Source organism: Populus trichocarpa, chromosome 1, assembly GCF_000002775.5.
Source record: "Populus trichocarpa isolate Nisqually-1 chromosome 1, P.trichocarpa_v4.1, whole genome shotgun sequence".
Lineage (NCBI taxonomy): Eukaryota > Viridiplantae > Streptophyta > Magnoliopsida > Malpighiales > Salicaceae > Populus > Populus trichocarpa.
Window position 1 is genome coordinate 8,606,076 of NC_037285.2, and position 16,098 is coordinate 8,622,173.

At 34.1% G+C, this 16,098-nt stretch overlaps 2 protein-coding genes across 3 annotated transcripts; both read left to right on the forward strand.

The window, feature by feature from the left end:
- The first annotated feature begins 739 nt into the window (after nt 1-739).
- On the forward strand, nt 740-4,794 carry LOC7478056 (tetraspanin-10). The gene is made up of 11 exons (XM_002298013.4): nt 740-1,000; nt 1,543-1,655; nt 1,746-1,800; nt 1,913-1,968; nt 3,169-3,216; nt 3,532-3,580; nt 3,696-3,779; nt 3,889-3,956; nt 4,174-4,299; nt 4,400-4,475; nt 4,555-4,794. Exons 1-11 carry the CDS (start codon nt 947-949, stop codon nt 4,618-4,620), a joined length of 795 nt encoding a protein of 264 aa, XP_002298049.2. The 5' UTR covers nt 740-946; the 3' UTR covers nt 4,621-4,794.
- A 4,222-nt stretch (nt 4,795-9,016) lies between these two features.
- Nucleotides 9,017-13,835, forward strand: LOC7478057 (probable DEAD-box ATP-dependent RNA helicase 48). Of its 2 annotated transcripts, XM_024593829.2 has the most exons (10): nt 9,018-10,118; nt 10,366-10,472; nt 10,842-10,897; nt 10,985-11,209; nt 11,371-11,577; nt 11,671-11,757; nt 12,071-12,166; nt 12,250-12,465; nt 12,637-12,819; nt 13,262-13,835. In XM_024593829.2, exons 1-10 carry the CDS (start codon nt 9,091-9,093, stop codon nt 13,490-13,492), a joined length of 2,436 nt encoding a protein of 811 aa, XP_024449597.1. In that variant the 5' UTR covers nt 9,018-9,090; the 3' UTR covers nt 13,493-13,835. The 2 variants fall into 2 exon arrangements, with proteins under 2 accessions (XP_024449598.1, XP_024449597.1); XM_024593830.2 differs by lacking the exon at nt 12,637-12,819 and having other exon boundaries at nt 9,017-10,118.
- The last annotated feature ends 2,263 nt before the right edge of the window (nt 13,836-16,098 follow it).

Genomic DNA, 16,098 nt, shown 5'->3' on the forward strand with positions numbered 1-16,098 from the left:
AATTGTCGAGTTATTATAAAAATGATATACTTGTTGAATGAGGATTCAATAAGTTTCTCACGTATTAAGAAGAACATGTTAACACAATCCACCTTTAGTTAGATCACTTGAAAGAGGATTGGGATATTCTTAAAAAAGAAAAGAAAAGAAAAGAAGGATCGTCATGTTCATGAAAAAAATACTTATTTAATAATTACTTGCTAATGATATTGTATAATTGACCTGGTGCGAAATTCATAAAGAAAAAAGGTGAGATAAATAATGTTTTTTCTCTCTTAATTTTTAGATAGACTATGCCTATCAATTCATTTATAGAATGGGTTAATAGATATAAGATTCATGGACAAAATAATGTATGAATTTCAAATAATTTTTATACTTATTAATATAATTAATGAATTAAGTGGTACGCTGAATTCATTTAATAATTTTTCACATGATGTTTTTTTAAAATAACCTATGTAATTATCTTTAAAAAAGAAATCAAACATGAATATGCATAAATATGGATATTTTGAGAGTAAAATAGTAATTTCGTTTGAATTCTTACATATTCTTAAAAATAGACGAAGCACATTAAAACTATATATATATAAAGGATACAGTGGTCAACGTGGTACATTGACCAGTAATCCTAGGTAGATAGATAGATAGATTGTCATGCCTTCTGTTTTAAGGGTGTCGTGTCGTGTCTGGTCACAGACCATTTGAATGATGAATCATGTCCATCCCTCCCTTCATGGACCAAAATACCCCCTCTCTCTTCACGATATTCCCTGACAACCCTCAACTTGTCCCTCTCTTTTTCACTTGCTTCTACTTCAAGTGCCACTATCTCACGAGATAACTGCTACTCCTTTTTTTCAATCGAACCCCTCCCTTTCTTTCTTCTGCTGCTTTCTTACTTATATACTGAAAACTAAAAGAGGGAGGGAGGGAGGGAGAAATGGGTGTAGGCACCAGCAACTTTGTGATTAGATGGATCAACTTTCTCACCATGGTAAGCTTTGTTTCTTTTCCCCTTTCCCTTTTTGTTCATCTTTATTTTGATTTAAGCTTTCGAGTCAGATTCGATGCTACATTGTTAACTGGCCCTTCTGCTTTTTATTTCTTATTATTCTTCTGGCGTTGCTGATTATTTTGCAAAGGGTGGTTTTGTTTCTGGGATATAATAAGTTGTTCATTTTTACGAGGGTTATAATTATTTGAAGTTTGCTTCTTTTGGGGGGTCTTTGTAATTGTTTGATTTTTGCAGTCATGTCTGCTATTTTTGTTTAAGATCAGGGTGCTTTTCTATCTGCTTTCTTTCTTACACTGATGATTATTGTTGTTCTTGGTTATGCTGGTAACTGGTTGTCCATGGTAATTGGTTTATAACAAGTGTACATGGTATCGTATTAAAGTTTGTTCCAGAATAACGAGTTTGCTCTAGTTCAGTTTTTTCTATTTGGCTTAATTTACTTGCAATCGAAGTGAATACTATTTTTTTTTTTTTTTGTTTATACTGTGAGTTTATGTGTGTTTCATCCTCTCATTGCGTAGCTTTTAGCTATAGCTGTCATAATTTTTGGGGTATGGATGAGCACACATCATGACAGTTGTCGAAGGTCTCTTACTCTCCCAGTGTTGGGCCTTGGTGCTGTCATCTTTGTAATGTAAGTTCAAATTTTCTACTGTCAGCCTTCTTTTACCTCTTGTGCATTTACCTTTAACAGCTACTGATGCAACCTTTTGTTGATGTTTAGATCAATAATTGGGTTCTTGGGCGCCTTGAAGAGCAACTCCATACTGTTGTGGATTGTATCCTTACTAAATGACCAATCTTTTATATTTATTTGCTTGAATATTGATCTGCGTTCTTCATTTTTTTCTTTTATTTGTTGGACATCCCTTAACTACTATTCACTTTCAGTATCTGGTTATGTTGTGTATCATTTTGGTGGCAATTCTGGTTTTCACAGTATTAGCGTAAGTGTTTTGTTTTTCTGGCTTAATTTTGGTTATAGCGCACAAGCTCAAGTATTTTCCCTTTTTTAAGGTAGATAACAAACTATGCGGCAACATTTCAGGTTTGAACTTGACAATGTCTGTCAATAGTTTGTTGTCTTTTCTAGTTTTCCCATTGATTTGCTTGTTAAACATGACTCTTGCTCATTTATCCTAGTACTTCTGTTGCTATTGTCTTCGAAATAAGGTCATTTTTTCTATGCATTATGCCATGAGGTTTAGGTATACATCAATTTCAAACAGATAAGATAGATTGATTGATTAGGCCAAATTGACTAGAACTTATGCGCTCCCACCATGTTTAAGCTGCTTTTGTATTCTGCTAAGAACCAATATTAAGTGTGGTGAGCCACATTTGTTAGAAAAATGAGATTTTTTTTTTGGCTCTAGTGGATACTTAATTTTTAGGTTGAGGTCCAAGATCCTTGATTTAATTACATGCCATCTCAGCTCCAATGGTCTAACTTATTGAAATGGCCGGATTTTGAGTTGAGCTTGGAGATAATGTTGAGGGTAAATGTGCTGGTATTTGGTGGAGTTAAATTTGCAGTTATCACAGTGGATTAAGTCTAGCATACAATGCATCAGTAAGGAAAGTGAAAAACTTGGAATATTTAGCTAGAGAAGCGGTAACCATACTAGTTAAAGATGCAAACAAGGATGGGTTGAAAGAGAATGAGATAAAGGAAATCTCTTGTATTTGAACCTTTTCAAATAATCTCTGATTTTGGTGCAACCAGGCTTCTGTTTTATGTTAATTTAAAAGAAAAATATCTCTCTCTTAATTGGCATTTTCTCTCTCATTAAAAGTAAGTCTAATCCATCTCAGCTTGTCCTCTGTGTTGTTTCAATTAATTACCATGATCTCTACAATGCTAATAGATACACCTTCAACAACAAAAAAATAAAAATAAACAGAAGAAGAAGAAGAAGCGATGTGGAGGGTAACCGGTGGCCATAATGTAAACTCGTAACATAGCAAGAATGATGCTTCCAATTCTATCAACTAAGTAAAAAGGAGTTTTCATCAATCTTTTCCACTTTTATGTTACCATACTGTTTCAAAACCTTCAACTTCTTCTCTCAACGTGTTTAGCATTTTTCTTTTGAGTTTGGAAATCATACTTATAATGCTCCTTGATTTTGTGATTTTTCCTGTAGGTTTATTATAACTAATAATGGATCTGGTCATAGTGTCCCTGGTTTGAGGTAAGAAACTTGTAATCTAGGAATCAAGCAACTATGCTTATATATTTTGTTCTGCTTTTGGGTATCTGTTCTTCAAATCCGTTGTTCTTCATCTTGACCTACCGCACCCTCAACCTCTCTCTCTCTCTCTTGCAGTTGGGTCAGATGTTAGTCTTTCAACAAAATGCTTCAGATGATTATTTTTGTGAAAAAAAGGCTTTACTCAATTTTTAGATGATAATTGAGCTATAATAGCCACTTTCTTTATTGATTCTCATATACTTTGTTAGCTGGGGTTGTTATGGTGCAGCTACTAATACTTTCTTGTCTGGCTAGATACAAGGAGTATCAACTTCAGGATTACAGCTCATGGTTTCTTAAACAGGTAAAGACTTTGCCTTCTATGCTATTTGTTAAAAAAAGATGCTACTTTAAGATTCAGATTCTATACTAACCTGGAAATTTCATGCAATTATGCCTAATCTTGGTCTTTGCTTCAGTTGAACAACACCAAGAACTGGAACCGATTGAAGAGTTGTCTTGTGAAAACTGATGACTGCAATAACCTACCAAGAAAATATAAGGTCCAGTTTTTTGCCACAAAATCGTATTACTCGTCCATTTTTTTTCATAACTCTGAATGTTTATTGATTTCTAGATTGATTTTGTTGTTTTTAAACCTGTTGATTTTAGACTATTAAGCAGTACAAGTCAGCCAAACTAACAGCCATTGAAGCTGGTTGCTGCCGACCACCATCCGTGTAGGTGTCTTTTTCTGACCTCACTCTCTGATCAAACGTTCAAGTGAAGTTTTTTATTCACTACATGGAAATGTGAAGTCTATTATTACCTTACTACAAAGATATACATTCTGGCTCGGTGAAATGTTTGAGTAATGCATTTTCAGTCTACACATGACAGTTATGCATAATATTTGAACAGTGTCACCAAGGTTACCCTTTTTAACATGCTCTGTAGGTGCGGTTATCCTGCTGTCAATGCTTCATACTACGACTTGAGCTTTCATCCGATTAGCTCCAATAAGGACTGCAAACTTTACAAAAATTCCCGGGCTACCAAATGCTACAATTGTGATTCCTGCAAGTAAGCATCATTACTTTTTCAACGCTCCTTTTCTGTTCTGTTAATACTTTCCTTTTTCTTCTGGTGTACTATTCTTGTGCAATCGGTTCTTACTTTTCAGGGCAGGAGTTGCACAATATATGAAAACTGAGTGGAGAGTGGTTGCCATCTTTAATGTCATTCTGTTTGTTGTTCTGGTAAGATGGTTGCTGTTTCACTTGAATCTTGTCTTTCCCGGATGTTCTAACTGCTCTTCTTTTCTGTTGTGAATGCCAGTCAATGATCTATTTTGTCGGGTGTTGTGCCAGACGAAGTGCTGCCAGGAGTCACTCTAAAGCTTGAAAAAAAAAGATGAGAAAAAAACAGAACCGGTTTCTTTGGAATTTCTATTATATATCTCTCTCTATCATTTGTTGACCGCATGTGTATATCTCCGTTTGTCAGTTGCTCTTTGAACATTTGTCAAATTAGCGATCATTTTTCTCAGTTTGAATGAGACTGATGGTTTTATTTCAAGTGAATGGATTCTTTCAATGAAAAAAGCAAGCCTAGGCCACGACCAAAAAGCTACTGGTCCCAAATATGAAATCAAATCAATCCCATGAAAGTGTAAATTAATGGATCCATTATTCAAAAACCTTAAGCCTATCGAAGCCCGATAAGTGAAACTGAATGTCTGAAGGGCAAAATCCTATAAGAAGAATGGTCATGTTCAATCCAGCATTGCCCGAGGAATCCCTCAGAAACACTGTTCACTCGATCAAATTCCAAATGTTTCCGGGAAGATTGATCACCCCGTTCTGTCAATTTCCGTCAACTGAAGTAATGTAATCATGGTATTTGCTGTGAAGGTTCATGTTAAATAATATTTATGTAGTCTTATTTATTAAGGGTAAAATAATATTTTCAGTTTAATTTATATATATTTTATTTGTATTTAGGTTAAAACTAAGCATTAATAATAAACAGATTATTCAGAATTCTAGTTTTTTTTTATCTTTTATCTTAATTATTTTAACATGTCAAATATGTCAAGGATTTTTTTTTTGTAAGTTTCCAAGTCGTTTGCTTTTATAAAATAATTTTTTTGTAAGTTAATTTCTTATGAACATATAAAAATTCATAAAATAAAAATATTTTATACGAAATCATCTTTTTACTTAATCAAAGGAGTCATTTTGGGACCTCCATAAAAGATCAGATATCAAAGATTTGTGATTTCTATCATTGATTACACATAACGTAAGTTAATATCTCCTCTTCATGCCTATTTTCATATCCAGGAAACTGGATAGCAAGTTCTGCAAGAAAAAAAAAAAGGCAGACAAAAAAACGAGAGAGATATCAAGTCTGGTAATTTGAATGGTCCCTTAGAGTTGAAACATTTCTTCCATGTAAATTTCCAAGCATGCTTTCTCTGTTGAATACTTGAACACACACCATCTCCATTTCTTTTTCGAACACTTGACTTTTAACTAAACTCCCAAAGAACAACCAGCTGCATTTTCAAGAAAGCATTCTTTCACAACTTCATAATCAAGTTGTCTCTCTCCTTCTGTAAACTTAATTTTTTAAGATATATATAAAATAATTATGAGCATAAAAATTAAATTTATTTTTTAATTGTATTTAAACTTCATTAATCTTTGTTAAACTTGATATGTAAATGATGAAATCCTAGAAAAACTTCAAACAAAAACTAGATTTTTCATGGCTGCGTCCTGGGTTATTGGTGTGACTAGGCTGACCTATTATGGATGGACTTGACTGAAGGAATAGGTTATTCACCTGAAATAGCAAGTCCCTTGAGGAATAACGACTCTTTGATGTTTAAGTTAGTATATATAAAAGGAGAAAATAATATATAGAAAGAAAAAATAAATTAAAGTTTTAGAGAGTGTGTATCTTAATGTAGCCTGTATATGGCGTGTTAGTTTAATATGCCCTATAACTAATCGGTTGATTACACGTAACATTATTATATTCACGTAACTACATATTTATTATTAATAAAGACTTAATTTATCTTTAATATTCATATAATATTAGATTAATAAATCTAATATTTAATTTATGAATCCAGAGTAAAGATAAAGTTCACAAGACATAAATGATTTGCTAAAAAAATTATAAATTTGTTATAATTATGAAATTCATATTCCATCAAAGCATTGTTTCTAAAATATTCATAGTCGATGCTCTCTTAAATATTGGACATTTATTAGAACCGTAGAGATTGATACATATTATTTTCTTTCATTTATGAAAGAAAACAGTTGTTCTCATAAGTTAAGGTATAAGAGATACCTAAAACTAATATGTAGGTGCTTGTCATAAGACATATATACTGAACTGACTCGCATGAAAATTTCATGTGGAGGATCTGTATCTATAAAAAGGTTCACGTGACGGTTATGTAATCAACTCGTAGATGTTTGAGATTTTTTATCAAGTTTACTTTGATGAGCCATATTTTTGCAATCTTTAACTAGATACACTATCTTATTACATATAAAATATTTATCATTAAACTTTTTAGCAACAATTTTCCTATTCTTAACAAGCTTTATCTTTAGGTCTTTATTGTGGAACTTCGCCACTTGTTCTCCAAAGTTTGTTTTAGGTGGTTTACTAGAAAAGTTAGCTCTTCTTTCAGATAACTTATTATTCTATTCTACCCTTAGCCTATTTCCTTTCTCTTATGCTTAATGTAATTCTTGAATTCTTTCTAAGATCGTGATAATTTTTCAATAATTGCAACCACTAGATAATGTTCATTTATTATTATATATTTAGCATAAACATCATGCAAGGTTAGTTGAAACTCTTGAACTTGACTCATAATGATCTTTGAGCAAACTTATTGACTGTGAACTTTTTCATACCAGCAGCTTCAACCTTGAATTTTTTGTCCAAAACTTTTCAAATTGTCTTTGTACTCTTGATTGAACTATACACATCATATTATATATTGTCAAATATATTCAAGATGTAGGTATTGCATATGAAATCACTATGATTCTACATGTCCAAAGCCACCATAATAATAGAATTGAATTTATTATTTGAAAACTTTGGCATTTTTTCCAACAAGAACTTTTTGAAGTTCAAGGTGGTCAAATAGAACAATATTTTCTATAATATATTAAGAACATAATAAATTTACAATCATAACAAAAGACTAGCATGCTTATTAAGTAATTATATATAAAATTGCATAAAAGATTGAGATACAATCCAAACATGCAGACTAATCATACATAGGATTATGCATAAGAGAATAAAACTAACTCCTATCATAAATTCTTAGCATTTATGGAAAGTATACTTAAACAAAATCAATAAAAGATATTTATTTATTGAAGAACTTAGTATATAACCAATTTGAAATTTGTTGTCATTGTTAAGGATCAATTCCTTGTACTTTATTATTTTTCATTTGATGTAAAAGGACTAACTTCAATAAGCCTCATAAAATTTCAACAACATCACTTTGTTTAGGTGCATTCCTAAACAAGGTCTAATTAACACAAATAAATATAGACTCAAATATCTTTCTACATGAATCGATTCTAAGCTTAAAATAGATATAAAATAAATAGAAAAACCACAGCTTGAAATAGAGGAGTAAAATTGGATATTCAGGTGAAAAAGAGTGTCACAAATTCTGTAGATTTTGTGATGAAAAAATCAATCCCAAAACACTCTTCTTCAACCCCTTTTACAAATGATTTTGGAATCAAAACTAATATAGGATTAATTATGGTTATTACCAAAATAAATTCCCTCCATTTATCAACTTTGATGTTTTTTTAGCTAAAAAGACTACTTAGGTTTAGATAAAACTCTTCTTGAAAAAAAAAACTAATCATATTTTATCATTAATAGGTTGGACTAGACAAAATAGTGAGCTACTAAATTACTAATTCTTTATGGGTTAAAAAAAATACAAATCTAAATCTAAGTTCAAAATAATTTGATAAAAAATAATTTTTTCTAGTTAAAAAAATTATTTTACAGTAAACTTAAATCTAACTTGAGCAAGAACTCTGCAACACCTGCATTAATTTTCACTAGATTGTTAGGCTTAGCTAACTTCATTGACTGGGGAAGACATGTCTATAGACCTCCAAATAAACAAAGTCCGCCGATGGGCTTTGATGAAAAAACAATTTTTAAAGAGATGAATCCATAGTTTTGAAACCTGGCCCGGCGGGTTGACGACCTGTCTGACCTGGGGTTGAAACCGGACCGAGTTTAAGAAAAAATAGGGGAAGTCACGACTCGGGATGACCTGGTTAACCCGACCAGTTGACCCTTTTTCAAAACATTTGGGGTCACCTATTTCAAATATAAATACATAATATACATTTATTGATAGATTAAAGCCTATCAAATATGTATTTGGGGTCACCTATTTCAAAACATTTGATGAATATTAACTCTTTTTTTCTTTTTCTTTTTATTAGAAGATTCATCATTTCTTTAACACAAAAACTCCATTCATCTTTACAAAAGAAAAGGTTCGTTAATCTAAATTAGCAATCGAATCCACAATGAATTTTAAATTTATTAAAAAAATTTTGTTTCGAGTGGTCAACGTTGGTCAATAGAAAAAAAAAAAGGTTTTTGAAACAAGGGGACTGATTAATTGATTTCTGGAAACTATAGAGACCAATTTATAATTTACATTTGTCTTTGTGGGGGAAAAAATCATGACTATAAAAGCCAAAACCCATCTTCTCTTAAACCCTACAAATTAGTGTTCACCAAACCCTTTCAGTTTGGCATTTCCACTTCCCTTTCGCCATCATGTACCCATCACTCATCCACCGCTCCAAATCCTTATCGGAACAGCTCCGGACCCGAATCTTCATTCGACTAATGGGTGGTGGACCACGAACCTTCCCTGGAGGTCTAAACAAATGGCAATGGAAACGCCTCCACGAGAAAAAAGCCAAAGAAAAAGAGAAACGTCTCCTTGACCAAGAAAAACAACTCTACCAAGCCCGGATGCGTTCCAACATCCGCTCCAAACTCGCCGGACAACCCGACCCGAACCTGAACCCGGACCCAAGTAAGTTCAATCCCATGAGCCCCAAAGAGCACATCAAAGCCCTCGCTGATCGGTTCATGAAAGAAGGAGCTGAAGATTTGTGGAACGAAATGGATGGGCCATTGAAAGCCCCATCAGATGAACGGCCAGGATTTGTTGGGACTAATCAACGGCCAGGATCGATTAATTCGCCATTAGATTTGAGAAAATTAATGTCAGAAGGGCGCAATGTATCGCGGCATCGCGAAGAAAACGGGTTTAATTATGTGAAAAATAGAGATTATTCCACGCGTAGAGATTTAGATTTTGGGTCCAGTGGTGTTTCTGTTAAGCCTTTAGTGCGGAAACAGAGGAAGTTTAGGATAAATGAGAGTTCTTCGAGTGATGATGATGAAGATTATGGGTTTGTTAATGACAAAGTGATGAATTTTGGGAGAGATTCAGGGAATGAGCGAGGGGCCGTGAGTAATTCGAGGAATGTGAGTGAATTTATGAAGAATAAGGGTTTTGAAACACAAAAACAGAGGAGGTTTGGGAGAAATGAGAGTGTTGATTTGGAGGGTGGGGGAGAGAGGAGAGGGAGGAGTGCGAAGGAGATTGGGAGTAGAGATGCTTTGGGGAAGTATGATGTGAAGAAGACAAGAAGGGTTCCATCAAAGGAGCTTGAGAAGAATGATTTTGCGAATGAAGTGGAGTTGATTAGGTATGAGCTGGGGAGGAAGAAGAAGTTAGCCGGAAATGACGGGGATAACGAGGACGAGGATTCAATTCTTAGCGATAAACGGTAAGGTTTCTCTTGGTTTTAAATGGTGTCATTTGGCAGTAACTACCAAGGTAATCTCGGCATTCATCGGCAAATGTGCATAATTTTTGTCTGGTTTGAAAAGAATGGGAAAAGTAAAGGGAAAAACTTTGCATGTTCTGGAGAGTCTAGGGTAGAGTAAAGGCAGAGGTTTTGGAGTAATGTGTAATGTAATGATCTTGTGTTTTATTTGTTAATTGGTGATTTTGTGCTGTATGTATTTTTGCAGATTTGATGAATGTGGTCTGTCTCCATTGACTGTCAAAGCACTTACAGCAGCTGGTTATGTTCAAATGACCAGGGTACAGGAGGCTACTCTTTCTGTCTGCCTTGAGGGTATACCAACTGTGTTTTATGTTTCATCTTCAGTTATGAGTGCTTTTGGCAACTATTCAGTCTGCTAGCTCAAAAGTCAGGATAGTTCAATACTGTTAGTGTGCGCATGCTTGTCAACTTTTTCATTTTTGGCGTGTGCGAGGCCATGAGTGTGTTTGGCTGCTTGTAGCATATCTCATGTTGTTATCCTGAAGAAATGCTCTCTTTGCTCCATTTTGATTATCCATAATTTTTTCTCAAACAAGTCAAGCCATGCTTCATTTATTACTATTCCTTTAATATACATATTGAGAATAATTTCTGTTGAAAAATGATCATACTTACACATTGTGAAGTTTGAATAATGGTTTTCACTTCAATTTGGAGCAGGTAAGGATGCTATGGTCAAAGCCAAAACTGGCAAAGGAAAAAGCGCAGCTTTTTTGGTAAACTACAAGTCTCTTGTCATTCCTGTAAAGTAATTTATGCTATTTTAGCTTCTTTCCTTCAGTGCCATTGTAAAACACAAACAGCTTCCTGCAATTGAAGCAGTTTTGAAGGCAAGAAGTAGCAATGCCAAGCTACGAGTTTCTCCGATATATGTTCTTATTCTCTGCCCCACAAGAGAGCTAGCAAGTCAGATAGCAGCAGAAGCAAATGCTATACTGAAGTACCATGATGGAATAGTTATGCAAACACTAGTTGGAGGAACACGTTTCAAAGATGATCAGAGATGCCTTGAATCTGATCCTTGTCAGGTTTGATCGTGTGCTATTGTGTTTTTTGCGAGTTTAACTTCGACTAATTTCATGGCATGTGCATGGAGAAGGAGAAAGGCAAAGAAATAAATATGTAGTTGCTATTCCTGTGTTTCATGATTAAAACATGTAGATCACTTTCTGGTGCTAACCTTTTCCAGATACTTGTTGCAACTCCTGGTCGGCTGCTGGATCACATTGAGAATAAAAGTGGTTTATCCATGCATTTGAAGGGATTGAAGATGCTTATACTTGATGAGGCTGATCACCTTCTTGATCTTGGGTTTCGGAAGGATGTGGAGAAAATTGTAGACTGCTTGCCCCGTCAGAGACAGTCCTTGCTTTTCTCTGCAACAATTCCAAAAGAGGTTAGATTTTTCCTCATCTCTTTGTTGATGGGTCAAACAAGCAGCACTATTGTGTCACATGACTTCATTCTGATTTTAATCATGCTTATGCAGGTTCATCGAATTTCTCAGCTTGTATTGAAAAGGGAACATGATTTTGTTAATACTGTGGGTGTGAGTTGCATGGAAACTCCTGCTAAGGTATACCTTAAATCAAGAAACTGTTATGGTAAATTACCAATCAGGGAATGACAGATGATGATTACCTGATGTTATTACAAATTATCATATTACCTATAAAACAATGCCCACAGTTACAAATTATCATATTACCTATAAAGCAATGCCCACAGTTTGTCTTAGGCTGAACATTCTATCACTGGCTTAACGACTATGGATGTTTTAGATGTCTAATCACTATAAGTAAAATCACGCTGACTGTTTGGCATTTGATTTCGTGATTGTTTCTAAATTGGGAAGCAAAAAGCATCAATCCTTGTTTCTGCTCCTACAGATCAAGCAGTCTTTTCTTGTCTCTCCACACGAATTGCATTTTCAGGTAGTGCATTATCTTCTGAAGGAGCATATCCAGAAGGCACCTGATTACAAGGTAAGATTCTGTAGTTTTTGGATTTTGTTTATTTGCAAAGTGGAATGTGTGTGGTTGAGTCCTGGACATTTAACTTGCTCCAGGTTATTGTTTTCTGTACAACTGGGATGGTAACATCACTCATGTATCTACTTCTCCGGGAAATGAAAATGAATGTAAGGGAGATGCATTCTAGAAAGCCTCAACTCTATCGAACTCGTGTCTCTGATGAATTCCAGGAATCAAATCGTTTGGTTCTTGTTACATCTGATGTTTCTGCTTGTGGAATGAATTATCCTGATGTTACTTTGGTCATTCAGGTACCAACAACTCTTGAGAAAGTTATATATTCATATTCTGCTTGTATAAATTGCTGATCATCAAATCATCTATGCCCCAAGAGACAGTATCTCTCCAACACCCAGTGGCCAGTATTATGTATATGTTTTCCCAGTACTGTAAAATAATGCATCAATTTTAACAATAATCAGGTGGGGATTCCATGTGATCGCGAACAATATATAGATCGGCTTGGAAGAATAGGACATGAAGGGAAAGATGGAGGAGGGATCTTATTGCTCGCACCATGGGAAGAATATTTCCTCGATGAGTTAAAAGACCTGCCACTTGATAAGTTTCCTTTACCAAAAATGGATTCAGAAACTAAGCTTAAGGCACTTCCCTAACTTATTACTTGCTCTAATTGCTTCTTTTGTGCTTCTTGTTTTTATTCAGCATTCTAAGAGATTGTAGTTATGGTTTGATATTAAAAGAAATGAAACTGAACCTAGAGAATAAGTATGCAAAGGGCATGTGTGGAATTCACAATTAATATTCTGAAGCTCTGGGATTCTTTATGTTAAACAGATTTTTAATGATGAATTCTTTATGTGAACTGTGGAATTAGCATTGTTTGATGATCCTTGATTATATCAGAAAGTTGTGGTCCTGATATAGACGGTAACTAAAATGTAGTCAGCCTCGATTTGAAGTGCAAATATAATGTTTTCCGCCCTGAAACATCAAAATGCATGCATTCTAGAGTTTTAGTCCCTCTTATCTATTTGTTATCAGGGCATGCAATTTCGCAGGTTTTATATGTGTAACTTTTTGCAGATGGAGGAGTCCATGTCAAAGATTGATAGTAGTGTCAAAGAAGGAGCATATCATGCTTGGCTAGACTATTATAACTCCATCAGAGAAATTGGAAGGGATAAAACCTCGCTTGTTGATCTAGCCAACCGATTTTCCGAGTCAATAGGCTTACAAAAACCACCTTCCCTCTGCAGAAAAACAGCTTTAAAGATGGGTTTGAAAGACATCCCTGGTATCCGGATCCGAAGGTAGCACTTACTGGGAGCATTAATACGTGCAAGCTGCTGGTTAGTATTGCTGAGGTTAAAAAAGGATCATGAACTTCTGCTGAAAGACCAGGTTCAACTTTTATTCCACCTGAAAACTGGTATATGTGATAGGTCAGCTCCTGCCTTCAATCATCATGCTATCGCGTCTTCTAAGCTTTGTTATTGCGCTTTTGATGGGTTATTGTATTGCATCATCCAGTGCAGTGTATTCATGATCTGGATTTTGTTTGATAGTGGGCTGAGAACGACAATGCACTCAGATACACGCACCCCTGTTACTCTTTATATTGTTTTTTAGTAATATCATTATTGCTGCTATTAGTATTTGTCGAGGATCTTTAAGTTGCGTTTTTCTCAAGTACTTTTTCCTTCTTTTTTTTTGGGGGGGTTTCGGGGAGGATAAGCAATGGGCATAGGGCCCCCCCATCCTTGAATCCCTACCCTATCTGTCTGTAAGCGTATAGGATTCCAAGTGAGAACTCGAAATCATAACAGCTGGGGTGTCCTTTGAAACCCATGGTTTCATTTTTACACATGAATGCACATTGAGGGAGATGAGAATTACCAACTGAACTTGTGATTTGATCTCAGGAAGATACGTTGGAGCTTCAAATGCAAATTGATTGCCTAAGAATGTATTCTAAGCAGATATAGATATGTTTTAAAAAGTTGCAAAAGGTGTTGGATCATTAAACGACTAAACCCGTATATCTTGCGTTGTTGCTGCCGCCCCCGCCCCCCCTAAATACACGTGATGGTAAAGAAGGAAGGACAGTAGCAACAGCAACTGCTAGACAGATTAAAGAGCAAAAATAGTTAAACACTGTTAGTAGTCAATTGAGAATTGGTTAGAAGGCGGAAGAGTTAGTTGAGTTAACTTGAAGTGCATAAATGATGTAAAAGGGATTTCATGGTTCTCTAGTAATAAGAATACAATCATTTCTTCTTTCTTCTCAGCTCTCCTCTTTTGTTCTTCATCTCAATTCTTTCCTTGTTAAGCTATGAGCTATTAGCTTATCAATTGGTATTAGAGCCTATCTTATAAGGTAAAAGCCTCCGTTGAAAAAACATTGCAGAAGGTTGAATGAAAGATTGCAAGGCCTTCACCAAGAATTTCAAGAATCAATGGTGAAGAGAAATTGGAGCCAACTCTAAAGGAATTTTGAACACTCCAACAGCGGGAAAAGAAATTGGAATTAAATTCTTTTATGCATGATTTGAGCTCTTCATTTCCTAAATCTTACTACATTTTTCATTTTTGTTTGTGGATTAAAGAAAGATATTAAACCTATGTTGAAGATACTTAAACTAATAGAACTAATGATAGCCTTTGAGCAAGCCAAATGGCAGTAATAATCAAATAATGTTGTTGCAAGGAAAAACAAGTTCGAGCCAATAATTAATTTTAAAATTCACGTGGGAAGGCTAACATGTAATCTTCCAGTTAAACCTCTAAATCAATACAAGAACGAAGGTCAATAAAGATAGAAAAATGCTTATGAGACCTTGTATGAACAGATTGGGGCAGTGTTTCAAATATAAAAATAAATGTGTACCTGGACATCAATATACTGCTAAAGGATTGCACATGATTGAAGGCAACGAGGATGAAGATGAAGAATTTCGGGATGCTAAGATAGGAAATAACAATGAAAGTATAACAAAGAATAATAAGATTGAGTTTAATCTGTCACTGAATGTATTTATTGACAGTTATGCTCACAACACCATCAGGATTAGAGAAAGCTGGCAAATAAAAGAGTTGATTATTGTAATTGACAGTGAAAGCACATATAACTTTATTGATAAACAGGTTATTAAAAAGGTAAAAGCTTCCATTATTAAGTCTTTTATTAGTAGTGACAATAGCAAATGGTAGTGTCTTGTGTGACTCTTATACTCTTGGTTTTAAATGGCTTATGCAAAACTATAAAATTGTAACAGACCCGAGGGTTCTAAAACTAGAAATATGTTATATTATACTGGGGGTAGATTGGTTAAGAGTTTATTTCCTAATTTTATTTGAATTTACTAAAATGAAGATATCCTTTAAAAAGGAAGGAAAAATGATAGAGCTAAGTGCATGTGTATTTATTCTCATTTGGACCCACAATTTAAGACAAAACCCAACATTATAGTATAGATACATTATTTATGCAGACACTAGATATGTAAAATTAAGCTGAAAGAATATGTATTAAAATCTAGATAGAAGCATGTAATTGATTTATTCGGCTGAATATTATGAAATTTTTAGACCAACTAAGTGAGTTGAATTTTTTGAATTATAAAAAGAATCAACTAAATTAAATTAATATTTACATTAAAAAATATATGGTTTAACCAATTTATAATTGTTAAGTTTAGACAATTATTTTGGATGTTAATTTAGATTAAAACAAGAAATTGAGTGTTTATAAGATGCTGAAAGCTCATTAGACCTCTTAGAAAGTTAAAACAAAAGGAAAAATGTATATGAAGTAATTTATGAACTATTTAGTTTCGGTTTTTTTTTATATATATAAAATAATTTTCATTTGTAAATGTAATAGAATCTCCTTACAAAATAACCAAATCAAATTAATACTT